The sequence below is a fragment of the Cnephaeus nilssonii genome (genome assembly GCF_951640355.1).
Source record: "Cnephaeus nilssonii genome assembly, chromosome: 9".
In the NCBI taxonomy this organism is placed as follows: Eukaryota; Metazoa; Chordata; class Mammalia; order Chiroptera; family Vespertilionidae; genus Cnephaeus; species Cnephaeus nilssonii.
Window position 1 is genome coordinate 28,932,709 of NC_137080.1, and position 17,157 is coordinate 28,949,865.

At 38.4% G+C, this 17,157-nt stretch overlaps 1 protein-coding gene across 2 annotated transcripts in view; it reads left to right on the forward strand.

Annotated features, from left to right (window-relative positions):
* The window catches only part of AIG1 (androgen induced 1), a 194,746-nt gene that overhangs the window by 66,758 nt on the left and 110,831 nt on the right, over positions 1-17,157 (forward strand). For both annotated transcript variants that reach the window (XM_079781300.1, XM_079781301.1), the window contains exon 3: positions 331-432. In XM_079781300.1, coding sequence (XP_079637426.1) covers positions 331-432 — 102 coding nt within the window. The remainder of the gene's footprint in view (positions 1-330; positions 433-17,157) is intronic.

A 17,157-nucleotide genomic window follows, 5' to 3' on the forward strand; every position in this document is an offset into this window, starting at 1 on the left:
TTTAAACCCTCTTGAGAGGAATCAAACCAACCCAATTAGCCCTGGGAGGGAGCTATTGCAGACAACAGACAGACCATTTCTCTCCCCCTCAGAGAGATCCCTCTGCCTGAAAAAACACAATTGAGAGATCAGGGAAAGAGGAGGGCCTCCAACCATTACCACTAATGGCGTGAAGTTAGAACTGTCTTTCTGGTCATTAGCTGGTTTACTGATTTGTCTTTCATTATAGATTACAAATACTGTTGGGTTCTTTGAACAATAGTTAATTAACAAATTGTATGTTGTGGATAATTAGTGAATTTGAAATAAAGGATTTCTTTTCCCTTCCAGTTTGTTGTAGTGGTGTTCTGGATCATTTATGCCTATGACAGAGAGATGATTTACCCGAAGTTGCTTGATAATTTTATCCCAGGGTGGCTGAACCACGGAATGGTGAGTCAACTAAAACAAATAACTTTTTTTTAAATCTATTAAGTGCTAATTTAGGCTTTCCATAGACTCTCTAAATAGCTTTGAAATGTTGGAAGTTATAATGCAATTAGAACTAAAGAAGAATACTGAGTGTAAATAAAATAATGTCTTCCCATGAAATTGAGTCACTACTAAAACTATGCAGTACATGAATCCACAGTTTATAAGAGGCACTGTTGGTGTTAGATAATACAACTAGCTTAATCTGGGATGAATTTGCACCATTGAAAGGCTCGTCCACTCTTGGAGCCTGAGAGTCAATTCCCACCTGCACAACTACTGACACTCTGCTCCTCCTCCACTCTCATCAGTGGGATTGTTCTGGAAGTAACTGCATATTGTACTGGAGAATTTCTCCCGGAGGAGCAACAGGCTATTCTGTTTCCTGGGAGATGGGCATTGGAGGTGTCCTTAGGAGTGGCTGCCTTGTCAGGGTCTGCCCATCCCAGGGTATTTGCCTGCGGCTGCTAGGTCTTTTCCTTCTCCTCGGTCTAATTCTTTCTGATGCTTTAGCCATTGTGTTGCCTTCCCAAGTTTCAAATCAAATACTTTGGATGGTTTTCACATTACTTTACAAGATTTGAAGAGATATTGTCTGCAAAGAAACATTCCCTTTCTGCTTTGGAATTGAGCACAATTTTGGTAGTAACTAAGAAGCCTGCATTTTTTTGGTTACAGCAATGTTTAGACTGTCACTGGGTGCTCCTGGAGAAAAGGGCAACCCATCACAGAAATTATAGGGGAGCGAAGAGCTAGATATAGTGTCTTAACTTTCTACTTTACTTGATTGTGAAAGCTCTTTCATGACTCCATGTCTTTGCAATCCTCTGCCCCATATGCTCTTCCCATTCTTTGCTGGGAAACTACTGCTCATTCTGCTAGCTTAGATAACATCTCTAAGAAGTCTTGCCTCAGTCTCCCAAATCAAGTTAGCTCTTCTGTAATTGGTGCTTGCACAGCACCTTCATATCTCTACTCACACTTCTGTTTCCCCCACAAAAATCCTACACTCCCAGGTCAAAACAGCAGCCTTCAAATCCCAAGCACTCTGCCCAACTCCTGGCTTATTGTAGGATCAATGCATATTTGTTAGATTGATGAATGAATTCACTATTGCCAGTTTCTATAATTCCGTGCCAGTCGATACGAATAGCTATTATTTTTGAGAACTTACTGTGTGCCAGGCATTCTATACTGGTTATATCATTTAATTTTCACACGGGTACTATGAATGAGGAAGTATTATCCTTTTACAGATGAAGACACTTAAGCTCAGAAAGTTTCTGATACTGGAAGGGCCTTAGCTGAGAACTAATGGTGTATCATGTGCTTAGAAGCATAGTCCTTGACTATTTGGATCCCTCAGTTGAACAATATTACCTTTGGGCCATAGAATGAATCACCACCTTTGCAGATCTTGGCACTATTAATGTTTCTGACGAACGGTTTATTGAGCATGTAGGCAGCCATTAGAACTTCAATTTGAGTCTCTTCATTTTCCCTTGATTCACTTGGATGGGTTAAAATTCTCACTCATGGAGGCAAACACTGCATGGAAATGCAAGGAGGATTTCAGTGCCACAAATATTTAGGAAAAGGGTAAGATAAATTTATTAGCATATCAAATCCTCAGATAATATGAGTTCAATAGACTCTTTTACAATGAGTTTTGTGTCTTAGTAGAGAAAAATGACCCTTTCTTTGATTTTTTTCATGTTTTAATTCATGGTTCTAAAGATACGAACAACCAAGTTGCATATGGTAACTGAGGAATATTTTGTAATATTAAATAATTTTCCTTACTCTAAATTTGTATATATGAAAATTTAAATACAATATGGCTAAAACATGATGCTATTTTAAATTGGCAATTAAAATATTAACATTAAATATTAGAATCATGAATAATTACATTTTTATAAAATGTGTAATAAGATTTATGAAATTTTAAAAAATTAAGTAAACATTTTTAGCTTTTTAAAATTTTACTTAAAAGTTTAATAAGTAATTATAATTTGTACTTGCTTTTAATTTTAATAGACATTTTGAATATTTAATTTAAAAATAGAAAAATAATTCAATTAAAAATTTATATTTATTTTTAATTTCATATTTTGATGAAAACAGTTAAATTGTGGACACTTTGATTATAATTACATTTCATGTTTAATTAATGTTAGATTTAGCTTAGAGTAATACTATCAGTAGAGCTCAAATTTTGTGAAAATTTCCTTATAACAACAAATTTCATGAATTTATTGAAATAAAGACAAGAAAATAAAATTTTAAAATATTTATACTTATATTAAATACTTTATATTCATATTTGTTATTTATTTTGATTTGCCTTTATTTTATTACTCATCTAATCACATATTTCCTGTTTTGTTGTATGAAAAATATATCTAACAAGGTAGGATTATAAAACATATTTTTTAACACTTTACTAGCTTAATTTGTAACTTCTAGATATTTCTGCAAATGGTTTATGGCCCATGAGGCCTATTTGCTGTTGCCTGTTTATATTTTTGTAACTACAGGAATTCCTAGAGAGAATGCAGCCTGTACTTATTATGTGTAGGTCACAGTCATTGTTTGCAGAGGCTCAACATAATTTCCAGGGATCTGGAGCCCTGAACCACAGAACTCAGATGCAGTTTATAAGCCCATCATGTCACCATTTCAGAAGACATTATTAAGTCAGTCTGAAATTTACAGCATTTAAACTTCCCAGCACAAGATTAGCCAGAAACGAACATAAGGGGAAACTCACAGAATCTGAAATTCACAGGGGTTTCATTTTGATATGCACTAAAGTTGCCAGAAGTTAGACATGATTATAATGAAAGGCAAGTATTCTATCATTTCCTTCCCACTCTCTGCCTCTTTTTTCTCAGCGAGTAATCCTAGATTTACAGAAGAGAAGAGGAAATGGGTAAATAGATGAGTTAGAAAACTATTACACCGTTGGTGTGTAACCACTAAATTATCTCCAGACTCCATGAAAATAGCACCAAAAAGAAAGAATTTTAACTTATTACAATTAAAATATAAGCATATAAATATGGCAAATTTAAATGGAGTCAGTTCAGTGCCCAAAATAAAAAACCCATCTATCCTAGAAGCCCTAATTATCTTTGTATTCCCAGCAATTCAAAAAAACATGGTGTCCATAAGGCATTCACTTAGTGTTGACAATAAAAATGTTTGTTGTGCATTTGCTTTTGAAACTTGGAAGAATGTCAGGTTTACATTTATATCCTTCTATCACCTTTCTATCCTCTGATGACCAGACAAAAGAAAAACAGAGATGATATCAGCAAATGAATCAGTTTCTAAATTGTAATGAGAATGGTTAGACAGTTGTGTGAAGGTTCTGCAATGTGGGGCTGCAGGGGAGGGTCTGCAGTCCCCTCCCCCACTCAGGTATTTATTGAATTCCTATGCTATGCAAAGCACCCTGCTATGCTCTGGGTGGTTACAGGATGAGAAAAACACTTGCAGTTTTAGAGGATGGAAATGGCACGTGTGAAGTAGAGGAAGGTAAGTAGGAAAACAGAGTAGTTCCCAACAGGCTGCATTCACTCTGACAAGGAGAAGCAGTAACTTTTGTTCTGGCTTGTTGCAAAAATAGAACCCTGAACCTTTCTCTTCTGCTGATTAAAGTTTTACAGCATTGCCCATGGAGTAAATATACATTAAAAGCAATAAATAAATAAATATTTATACTCCAGTATTATTGCAGACTCTCACTAATGCTGTAACAGGAAAACAACAACAATGAGACAGTGTCTCTGCTTACCAAAGACCTAATTAATGTTTATAAAGTGCTTTGAGATTGCCAAGCACTGTGGAAGGTTAGGATATTATTATTATTACCACAGATCTTTCAGCAGACATGACCTAGATATTCTTATAATAACAGCAGGAGTTGTTCATTCCCCATATACTTTATAAGGAGAGGAAAAAAAAATGCACCCCACCTCTCTTCATGCTTGATTTGTCAGTTGTTCTTCTTATATGTAACTGATCCTCAAGAGAACCTTAATTTAGGCAACTATTTATTCTGTTCAGTATTATTTTGACATTTGATAATTACTAAAGTTTTTGTACATCTGTCTTTCCCAGAAGAAAAGGCATTAAATGCTGCTTGTATGATCATTGGTTTTGCAGGAACTCGGCTTTGACATTATTCTTTTGGTAAATTTCCAGTTCAGGAATACGCAGATTATGCATTTCAGTACCCATGAGCCTGTACCACTCTGATATTTTACAAAATAAGCTGTTGGTTGAGAGAAGACCATTGTAAACATTCTGAATGAAAAAAACTGACCTTTCTCAGTTTTCCCAATATATTCTAAAGTAGCTAGAAGATATCTGGAAATTTTTAAAAATAAAAGTTCAGACTGGAACAGAGGTCAGAAATTTCTTGGGAACCTCTTTCTAAGACTCCCAGTGGACCTCCCAAAGAAAACAAATAAGACCCCAAGACCCAGGATAAAGGAGAGTAATGTTCACAGTGAGGCAGACACTTTCAGCAATGATGCATACTGTTCTCGGGTGTAAGGTTTTTTTTTCATATTTAATTTTATTGATCATAGCTTCTTCCATTGCAATTTTTTACTTGTGGTCATTAGTTCTACCAAGACCAATTCTACTGTCAGATTTTGCTGATCTAAATTTTGACATGAAGTTTTGATTATTCTATTAAAATCAGTAATTGGCTTTAAAGTATTTAATTTTAACCGTTGCCATTTTTACTGTTTATTTATTTCTAACAAAAATATTGTACATTGGAGAAAATGTATTTTTTAAACTGATGTTTGAGAAAACTTTGAACCGTTTAGGAGGTAGAGAGACCAAGAGAGTTTTCCAGGTTCACACATAAAATGCTTAGAAGTTGCATCTCCATCCTAACAAGTCAAAAGCTGAAGAGACTGAAAAATCAACATCTCTTCTTGTGTCCTTAAGAGGGGGAGGACACAGGGAAAACTCCAAGATTGGAGAGACAGACAGGCATATATAAAGAATAATAATGTACTGGAGCAGAGATTCATTGTGAGATTTACCCCCAGGAGCTCGATTGGGTCCCCATAGTAAATATCTGAGAAAAATCTCCTGCTTCCAGCACTGTCAGGGGAAAAGCAATCATTTTTAAATACACTGGAGCATCCTGTTTTTAACAAGATCTGCCCTCAGGTGAAGCTAACCACAGCCTAAGTTGTTGTGCTAGAGGATGTATCAATAGAGTCCTTGGAAAACTGAAAAGTAAAGAGAACAAATACTGAAAAAATAGACTAGAATATGCAAGGACTGTGGGCCAACTACAAAAAAAAAAAAAAAAAGTATAATACATGCATGATGAGATTACCAGGAGGAGAAGAAAGAGGAAGGGACCAAAAAAATAAGACTGAGAATTTCCCTCAAATTGTCAGACACCAAACCACAGAGTCAGGAAGCTCAGGAAACACCAAGTCAGATAAATACCAAAAAATCTACACCTAGACATACTGTTTTTAAATACCGGAAATAAGAAATAAAGAAAAACTCCTGAAAGATGCAAGAGAAATCCGGAGAATTGGTGAGAGAAATAGGACCTAGAGAGAAGCTAAGATGGGGAAGGGGAAAAGAGAGGAGAAAAGAAAATGGATTAATGCCATGGGTGGGAAGAGAGATGGCTCCAGAAAGGAGGGATATCAGTAAGGAGATGGGAAGAAGACTGGGAGAAAGAAAGTTTAAAATGTCCTAGGTTAAAGAAGGTACAATGGCCAAGTCAAACAGTTTTCATGCCATATCTCCTCCATGGCTCTTTGAAGTTTGGGGATTAACTTTTTTCCCCTGCAGTGCTTGGTATAGGGCTCAGCATATTATAGGTACTCAGTAACTATTTTATGAATCAACCAGAGGCCCGGTGCACGGATTCATGCACCTGTGGAGTCCCTCACCATGGACTGCGGGGATCAGGCCAAAACCCACAGTCCATCATCCCCCAAAGGATGTAGTAGTGCACGAAGCGAAGCGGCAGGCGGCCTGGGAGGAGCCCAAGCCCAGGCCAGGCGCCACAATGCTCCTACTCATCCCGGCCCTGCTCTTCCTGCTGCTGCCACTCGGTAGGCTCACTGACGCTCCGCTGCGGTCTCCGCGCCCGTCCTAGGGCGATACTGGCGTGCCCATGACTGAGAAGCAGCCTCGGGCTTGCACCCAGTCAGTCCCAATGCTGTCCCAATCCTAGTCCTGGTCCGGATGGGGGAGGGGCATGAAGGGGGAGTGTCCGTGAGAGAGGCTTGCACCACTGCAGCTGTGCTCACCAGCTGTGAGCCCAGTGTCTGGCGCCCGTTGGTCAGCTGAGTGGTGCTCCTGCTGTGGGAGTGCACTAACCACCAGGGGGCAGCTCCTGCTTTGAGTGTCTGCTCCCTGGTAGTCAGTGTGCATCATAGCGACCGGTCGAATGGTCAAAAGGTCTCTTGGGCTTTTATATATATAGATGGATGTTAGTTGATTGAGTTGGCCTCCTTACTGTTCCTTAGACACATCAAGTACCCTCCTGCCTTGGAATGCTGTCCGCCGGAAATCTGCTTGGCTTACTCCTTCACCTCCTTGAAGTCTTTGCTCAAAATCACCTTCTCAGCCCATTAAGCACTACAACAACCCCCACAGCCCTCCAGAGTTCCTTATCCTGCTCTTTATCCCTCTTAAGGCACCTATCATTCTTGACATATTACATAATTTTACTTATATGTTGTATTTGTGCCTTATTGTCCATCTTCCTCTGCTAGAATATAATTTCCATAAGGCAAAGATCTTTGGTTTAGTTATTGAGTTATCCCAAGCACTTAGAACAGTGTCTCCACATAATGGGCAATCAATGAATATTTGTTACAATATTCCATGTCCATGCTTTCTCTTGTTCTCTTTTCCTCCACTCTATCTTTTCTTTTCCTAATAATTGACAGAAAATGCAATCCAAACCATTCACTGCTTTCCTTACCTGTATTTTACTTCACTCTTCAATCTCAGCTGCACTGCAGCAAAATCCTGCATACATGGCTTGCTTCCCCCCCCCCTCAGAAGGTCTTATTGTTTGGTACATGCCATGTTATTATTACTGCTCAAAAAGGGCTGAATTTATGAGTAAAAGAACACATCATGGGTGCCTGAAACACCTAAGAGCTACAGGCCAGTTATATAATAGCCTGAATCAAATTTATTGAAAAGCTCTTCCATATATTGATTATTTCATCTGAGTATTAGTTATTTTTTCTCTAGGGTAAGAGTCAGTGGCTTTTTAAAGCCATTTCCTGCCATCACAAATTCCTTTGTAGAACTACTTTTTTATGCAAGGGTAGAATTCAAGGCTAATAATATTTGGTTTATTCTCTGCCCTTTTTCTTGCTACATTTAATAGATGAGCAGGCCCAGCAGTAGTGTGAGTTCATCAAAAGGTCTGTAAGTCATATTCAGATGTTTTTGGGTCAGCAAAACCCAAAGTGTGGTTTACTCAAGTCTTTTACCCCTAATCCTTAAATCCATCGATATTTCAAAGTAAACTTAATTCATATGTTTCTCATTCATTTGCCCTTAGTCAGGGGAGGGGATGGGGCAGGGAGGAAGGTATTGTCTTAGGAACTGGCTTCCTTCTTCACTACCACAGACAGATCATTCATTAGCCACAGACCCAACTCCTTGGCAGAAGTCTATTCCTTTATCCCTTCCAGTTCCCTTTAAACTGAAGCTTCAACCTCAGCAAGCATCAGTGATAGCTGCCAAGGAAAGTGAAGTGGAAAAAAGCTGCATTTTCTATCATGGAAGCACAGAATTCCAGAATCTTAAACTTGGGAAGTGATTCTAAAGATCATCTTATCCATATGCCATGTCACACTTTAATCACCTGAACAACATCCTGGCAAATTCCCTTTCATTTCCTGCTTGAGCATCTCCAGTGATGGAGCTTCCACAGTGGGCCACAACCATGAGCCTTCAGCTATAAGAAAGACTGTTGCAAGGAACTGAGTCTTCTGTTCAAGTTTCAGTCTGCCCAGTCCCTTCATCTATGCTGCAGGATTCAAACTCCAGTCCTCTTTGTTCTCATGTTCTCTTCTAAGAGAGAGAACTCTCCCTCATGACTTCACTCTCTGCCATACATGGGTCATTCCTGAATCTGTACTTCCTGGTCCACCTTCCCAAGGAGCATCACACTCTGCATTTGACACAATCTTGAGATGAATAAATTGAAACAAACTCATTACATTAACCCCTCCTCTAAATCTCATTACTCATCTCATGTTGCCATCTTACTAATGGCAGGATGCATTTACAAGCTCCTTTTTCTACCACATCCCCCACAGTTAACAATTCCTATCAGATGTAGCTCCATAGTAGCTCCAACATCTGCCTAAGCCTCCTCACTTCCACCATCCCTTCTTTTGTTCTAGGTGTCATTATCTCTCAACTGGCAACAGGCTTATCTCACATCTCTCTGCCCCCTCAATGTCTATCTCCTCACCACATCTTTCTCCACATTGCTGCCTCAGTTACCTTTCTAGGATATTCGAAGTTCTGATGATTTCTTGCTACATTCCTTTCTTAGACATCAGCTATGAATGAAGCCATCCTCAGTCTTCTAGGCATCTGAGTGCCTTCTCAGTGCACCCAGAACACCTTGTTCATACACCTGTGATTCCTCTTAGCACATTGTTTGGTTACTATTTATTTACATGTTTACTCTTCCAATGGCCTATGAGGCCATAAAGGGCCGCAACTGTTTGTGGGTTTTCTTCATCTTTTTCTCCAGAACCTAGCATATGTCTGGCATTTAGTGCATAGTCAGCAAATATTTATTGAAGAAATGGTATACAGGCAATTCACCATCATGCTCATCTAACCAGGCTTGTCTAGATTCATTTTTACAATTTCATATGATTTGACAGGTGCACAGCAAAGTGATTTAGCCATTGTCCTTGCTTATTAATATTGTCCAAGCTTTAACATTTTTGGTAGTTCTATGATACTCTAAATTAAAACTTCCACATGATTCTTACCTGATCATTGCATGGTTAAGCTAAAACTTAAAGTTGTTATTATTTTCATTTTTATACACAAAATGTAAGACCCTTATATGTATATCTAGCGAATTCCATCTTCTTAAACCCAATGTGAATAGAGGATCAGCTCTGGGGAAGGCACAGTACTAAGAACTTGAGGAAAACTGAATGGATTTATTGGGATTTAATAAAACCACATTTTATTTCTTTTGAATTGAGGTGCCAAAGTTTATGCCTTTGAGTTGAAGAAACTTTGAAGGTTACACTCTGGGTAAAGTCAGTAACAAAACAATTGACTTTTCAGAGCAGTAAATTTTAACCACATTGTACCCATGCTTGAGAGAAGTGTTGAGTCTGAAGGTCAAAACAAGTATTTAGATAAAGATGATATATGTGGTGGCAGAAGGGCCGGGTGGGCAGCAGTAATGAAAATAAAAACTATTTCCATTTTTCAGGATGGAGAAATAGGACAATAATTAAGTATGCATAGTTGAGAGACGGTTCTGTGATAAGTGATCTTGTAAGGAAAAAGGGCAGGGGCTAGGAGTTGGCAACAAGTGAATGGTGCCCTAGGGACAAAACTTACCTGTGAAGGAGAGGTGTTGCTTTCCCCAAGTTGGCTGGATTCTATATATCTAGAGGTCCTGAGGGGGCATTGTGTCGGTCATGCTTAGCTAAAGTGGGAAAAGAAACTTCTGAGTCCAAAATTATTGTTCTAAATCCTTACATTGGCTCCGAATCATGGAGATAACAAGAGTGGGTTGATGGTCTCCTGCATCCTCCTCTTATCTGCTTGCTTCTTTTAAGTTATGTAGGAAAATGGTTAGCTAAAGAGAAGCAAGGAAAGCAATCCACTAGAATATGTCTAACCCAATTTATTTTATATTTGATTCTAAATCTAAGCTACCAAATCTGTCTCCAAACTGCTTGGCCCCTTAAGGATACTGGCTAACTTCCCTGAGCCCATTTATACCTCTTCTAAAGGTGAGGCTGCTCCAGGATGTCTCCAGGATCCCCCTCTGCTAACCTGTGGCTAAAACAGAACTCCAGCCAGACCTGCCAAGCCCCTTCCAAGCTGCCCTTCAGGACATTCCAGGACCGAGTGTCCACCCCCACTTCATTTCCCTGTCAAAACGCTATTCTCTGAGTCCACTCATGCATCAGTCCTCTCCTTACATTATAGAACTGTCTCTTGTTTACGAGCCTCTTTACCCAATATGAACCTCTGCTATAGTATCCTTGCACTGTACTTGCAGTTTGTTGGCACATTTCTCTGGAATAGGTGTTCTTTGGGGGCAAGAGTTTGGTCTCCTCATCATATTCCCATCATCTGACTCAGCGCGCCTGGCACATAGCATGTCTCAGAAAATGTTTTTTGAAAGAGTGAATGAATAAATGATGAAGTGAATAAATTTCTATCATATTTTCTTAATCTCTCAGGCTGGAACACTTAGCTGTGACACTTTCTGAAAAGGAAATAAGATTATATTTTCTCTAAGTGAACTTAGGCTGGTACCTATAGTCACTGTTTAATTTTCTAAATTCCATACCCTAGTCCTTCAGTGGCCTATTCTAGAACCTTATAGCATTCTTGTCAAGCTTATTGGCTTATAATTTTCAGGATCAGTCTTCCCTTTTGAATAGCAGAACTACATCTATTGGCCTCCAAATGTCCAGCATAGTAATTTGTCCAAGTTCACATGGCTTGTCAATGGACAAGTTGGGAGCAGAATGCCAAGGACCTGTCTCCACGGAACTTCATTAACATCTAGTTATAAAGAAGTCTTTAAACATGAATTGTCATTATATTTCACCAAACATATTTCCTTAGGACACTAATAAATATTCCTGGCATTGTAGATTATTTTTATTTTCATCTAAGCAAGAATGATTATATCCTATTGTTTTACCATACCCAGAGAATGAGCTTGCACTTGATCCAATGAAGATGTGCTTTAAACCAGATGCAAGGATTAGCCAATTGGTGGAAATGTTTCCCCTTAATAAAGCCCCTTTCATCCTTATCAAGTGCATTAATTTTTGTGACCTGATAATATATCTAATAATCCTATACATCCACTAGAGGCCCGATGCACAAAGATTTGTGCAAGAATGGGCCTTCCTTCCCCTGGCTGCCAGCACTGCCTTCACTCTGGCCTGAGCTACCTTTCCGCCTTCCCACACTGCCCAGAGGCCCCGGAGCGGCTGGGGCCATGTGGAACACCTGCGTCTTCACCATGGCAACGATGCAAGCATCCCACCCCACCCCCGGCCGCTTGGCGCCTGCGTATGCAAATTAACCTGCCATCTTTGTTGGGTTAATTTGCATACTCACTCCTGATTGGCTGGTGGATGTCATGAAGGTATAGTCAATTTGCATCTTACTCTTTTATTAGTGTAGATGTGCTGCTGCTCACATTGCTGCTATCTGTATGAGTAGGATAAAAAGATTGACGTTAGCAAACATTCTTTCTATACCCACCCTGCTGCCATTACCATACACACAAAAGATTGTCTTTTTTGCTCCATTCTCTTTCTCACACCAGATTAACCCAAAAAGACCCACTCTGTTTCTGAAAGTTGTGCTTCTAAGAGATGCAGACATGTGAATCACCTAGAAAGAGAGACTGAGCCAAATGATTTCTCAAGTGTTCTCTGGTTTCAGTTTGTTGTGGGAATTCATGAGGTTGGCCATGGAGGTACACAGCACAATGCCTGCCACATAGTAAGCCTAAAAATATAAATCCTTGAAAATAGGATAGAATAGCATAGGACAAGATTATATAAGATGAGATGGAAGGTTCCCTATAGCTAATGATTTTCACTTATTATCATATAACAAATAACAAGTCAGTGTCAAACCCTGTCTAAAACTTCAAGGAAAAATGCACTGGTGGAAATCCTATATTTTTAGCAACACTGAATTTATATATACTCCTAAAGTAAAAAATTAATGAAATTCCTTAAAAGCTTATATAAAATGTAAGATAGTTATCCTTGGACATATAATGCAAATCTTCTTACTTATTTTTAAGCATTTCCCCCCAGTTGCACCTATCAAAAGAATGTCGCTTAAAATCTGAATTTGACTGCTAATATTCACACATATGGCAAATATGAACTAATCAAACCACAGATATTTTGCTGCATTCCATGGTGTCTCATTTATTTGTTTAATTTGCAGCTATAGCAACTAGATTCCACCACTTTAGGCTTTTACACAGAGACCTACAGTCTGATCAGCTTGGTTGAAGTTTGGCACTCAGCATTATACTCAATTGAAGACATATGCACAAACTCACCACATTTTTAAAGCTGGTTTTCACACAGGGCCGATATGTTATATTTGCATAAAATATGAAAAGCAACCTTCTCCATGGATAATAGGCAATTAAAAGATGTTTTGACCTTCTCTTCTGTAACATTTCAAATCTTAAAGTTTTCTTGGCATGCTTCTCAAAAGCCCATCTGACTTTGAAGCAGCCTGCCTCTCCACAGAAAGCTCACTCCAGCAATGACTAATGGATTGACCTGGTGCCATGCTAGTGCTGCTCCACGCATGCTGCTCTGCACAAGACGAGCACTTGGAAATGACCTTGAAACAGAGTGTTGCCAAGTTAATGAAATATGGCCCTTCAAGAAGTGACATTTCACAAGCAACTTACAGAAGGGTATTCGCAGCATTGTCAAATCTCAGCCTCTCAATTTGGTGTTTGGTTTACCAAGAGTGTTTAACATACACAAGGAATGATGCTCCCTCTTAATTTTAGTTGCACTTTGTAACAGGTTGGAAAAATTAGGTAATGGAGAAAATTGGCATTCCACTGTTGTTTCTTTTAGGTGTTTTCTTTTCAAATTTTTGCTGAAAGAACAGAAGATGCCCAAAGGGTAAAGGTGTAGTTAGTGGAAAAAGAGAAGACGGTAGGGAGAAGTACCTCTCTGTATCTGTGAACTGCCCAGTTGATATGATTCCATCTCACCAGAGTTAGGCTCCAAGAGAGGAGCATTGCACATCCATATAGTAACCTGTCGTAGTTGAAAAATGCTCACTGATGTTGACAGCAGTTATTGCTATAATGTGTTTGTGTTGTTGCACAATGTCTCCTTTCAATTATGCTTCTCATGCTGGTGACGTTGGCTGACATTTTAGGATCTGGATAACAGAGCTGTGCTTTAACTTATTTGGTAGTCCGTGATCAGTCTCCTGGATTGACATGACTTGGGAACATCCACCTCTGCTTCCCTCCCTGTGACCTTGCTCCCATACCCTTGAGGAGGTTAAGACAGGCTAAGGTCAGAGCAGTCAAGGTGGGGTGTTGGAAGAATACTGGGGAGAAAGTCATACTCTCTGAATTCATTCTTAATTATCTTAAGCTCGCTCTCAGGTTTTTATACAAAGTTAGACTTAATACTTCTTAAGAAGAAGAAGGAGGAAGAGGAGGAGGAGGAGGAGGAGGAGGAGAGGAAGAAGAAGAAGAATTAGAAGAAGAATTAGAAGAAGAAGAAGAAGAAGAAGAAGAAGAAGAAGAAGAAGAAGAAGAAGAAGAAGAAGAAGAAGAAGAAGAAGAAGAAGAAAGAAGAAGAAGACATTCAGCCCTTCTCGAGCATTCCAAGCAGACTATAGAAGACCTCTGGCCATTCTTATTTTTAAAATACTGATAATCCTCACTTAAAAATCCTGGGAAATATACATCTATAAGATCAGGGCAACATACTGTCAACACCAACTTCCCAGAACATTCCTTCTTACTTCATCTGGATTTTTCAATAAGTAATTTGATATTTCTGTAAGTTTATACTGGAATCACTAAAATGAGGGCATTTTTTCCTTATAAGCGCAAGCCTTCCAGACTCATCATTGTGTAGAGTTACATAAGTAAGCCTTTCAACTAAGCTAAAAATCTAAATTATAGAATGTACTTGTTGTAAAACTTCATATTTTATACAGTAACATATTAAAACCAATGACACATTTGCAAAACAGTTTTTTTGTAGAGTAATTCATATTGAAGTCAAGCTTGGTGATGCAACATATTATATGCTAAATTATTTGCTTGTGATTTTTTTCCCCCTGGTTGCCTGTTTTTGGTATTGCTCGAATGGTTCTGACATAGGAAATTCAGAAAATTTCCATTATATTACCTTATTTTCTTTATCTACCTATATTTAGGGTGATTTGCTTTAAATTATAGCACACACCTTATTTTTTCACTTTTAAATGTTTTCTAAGTGGAGAACATGTTTTCCCAAATAGACCTCATTTTTAATTTAGAGCTCTCTCATATTAATATGCCTAATTTTTAATGTATTTCCTAAAACACTTCTCAACTTCTTAAATAAAGGATGGGGTAAGCGGGAGAGGGCAGACTGAAGAAGGGGTGAGAAAAAGAGAGAGAAATGTAGCAGGGAATATCAACCATCAGATATAACATGACTTCCGGTACTTAATATCATAGATCATAGATCATGGAAATCAAGGTCCAGTATGAAAAGAGAAGCCCCAGGCCAACGAGATTTGACCCCTGAGAATCCTTTGTCCTTGCCCTTCTGCTAATTTCAGCACTGAGCACTACCTTTCTCCTCCTGGTGATAGTTTTTACTTCTCTTTTCAGTAAACATTTCAGATATGAAGTAAAGAGCTTATCATTATTCAGTAGAGTCAGACAATATGTTTGCCTTTAAGCTTTATTCACAGTTTCACCATTCCTAAATTTTAGATTCATATGAGATTCTTTATGTGTATGTGAATGGAATGGAAAACATTTTCTTATGAAAAGCTTTATTCTGAATCCTCCCAGAGCTTCCCCCAATTGAACAGGGGGCTTCTTTTCAAAACCATCATGTTATTTTAACATGATGGCACTTTGTCCTGTTTGCTTTCATTGCAAAATATCTGACATTTTCTTTGTACCTTCATATATATTTATACTAGAATACACGATTGAAAAAATATGATCTTGTATTAGTCAGGATTCTCCAGAGAAATAGAATCAATAGGACATGTGTCTATAATAAGGAATTGGCTCATGTGATCTTGGGAGACACCTGGAGAGCCCATCAGAAACCAGGTTCTCAGGTTTTCATCCAAGTTGAAAACCTGAGAACCAGAAGAGGCAATGTAGTAGGTTCTAGTCTAACTCTTAAGACCAAAGTCAGGAGTACAGTGATGTTCTAGCTTTAAAAAGTCAGGTAGAGAAAAAAGTCAGCAAATACTCCCTGAGTCAGCCTTTCTTTCTCTTCAGGCCTTTGATGGATTGCATGAGGCCCACCCCCATTGGGAAGGGCAATCTGCTTCATTCAGCCTACTGATCCAGATGTTAATCTCATCCAGAATCACCCAGTCATACCCAGAGTAATGTTTAACCAAATGCCTGGGCACCCCATGGACTAGTCAAGTTGACCTGTAAAATTAACAATCACAGATCCCCATTGAAACTCCTCTTTTCCTTCAAGAACAACTCCACTTGTAGAGGTCTGCAGAATGTCTTCCTCCTTCCATGCCATGAAAGTTGTACACTTGTTGGTCAACCCTGCTGGGCCCAGGTCTTAAAGGTTCTGATTGGTTCAGTCTGAGATGGGACCCGTGCACCATGAGTATTTTTTTAATGCTTCCTTACATGGTTCTGAGGCATAGCCAAGTTTGAGAACCCTCAAATTTGTCTCTAGGCTTCTTTGGAGTCAATGGAAAAACACTAGAGGAAAGTCACCTTGGTTGATGGCTGGAGCTGAGCTGAGTGGAGGATATGGCACACAGACAAACCTGGTTAAATGTGCATAACCAGGTTAACTTAACCATAATGAGCTGATTACAAGGTGGCATCTCTGCCTTGGTTTATACCGGGATAAAATACTGGCTCCATCCCAGGATTCTAGGAAAAATAAATCAATATTAATATTTCTTAGGAGATTAAAAGCATAATGCATGTGTCAATTATTATTAATCATTGCAAATATTTATGGAGTTAAATTGTCTGTAACTAATTAGAGATGGCAGTTAACAGGGGATATGAGTTTCCTCTGAGTTATATGAAACAAAATATAAATCTTTTATATAACTCTATTTCCTACAGAAAGGATTTTTTTGCTTGTTGGTGGGATTTTTTAAGTTTTATTTTATTTTCTTGGATCTCATTACTTTTCCATAAATCCTATAAACAGAATTACAGTGAGGTGAGTCATAATCTTAACACTTTTTTGAAGGTTTGTGTGTTTTTTCCCACCAATGCAGCTTGGAATATGGAGGGTTTTTGTTTTTTTTAACTGCATTTGAAAAACATGAGAAAGGAAATGAAAGAAAGGAAAGGAAAGAGCTAAGGAAGGAGAAAAAAGGAGGAAGGAAAAAAGGGGAGGAAGAAAAGAAGGAAAGAGGGAGAGAAGGCACAAAATATTTCACTTTAGATTACATTTTTTAACTTAATGACATTATAAAGATAAGATGTTCATGGTATCTCATGGATATGTTGTAGACAACCTTGAAATACAAGTGAGTTTGGATTTCAGAAGTTCATGAGCCAGTCATTGGGAACTGGGAACATATTTCCCCACAGAAATTTTGTTTTATAAGTGGTAATTAATTTTTGAGGCAAGCTCATAAACTCTCCTCATTCTGTTTTGAAGCCAAAAGATGGTGCATTTATAGTGATAA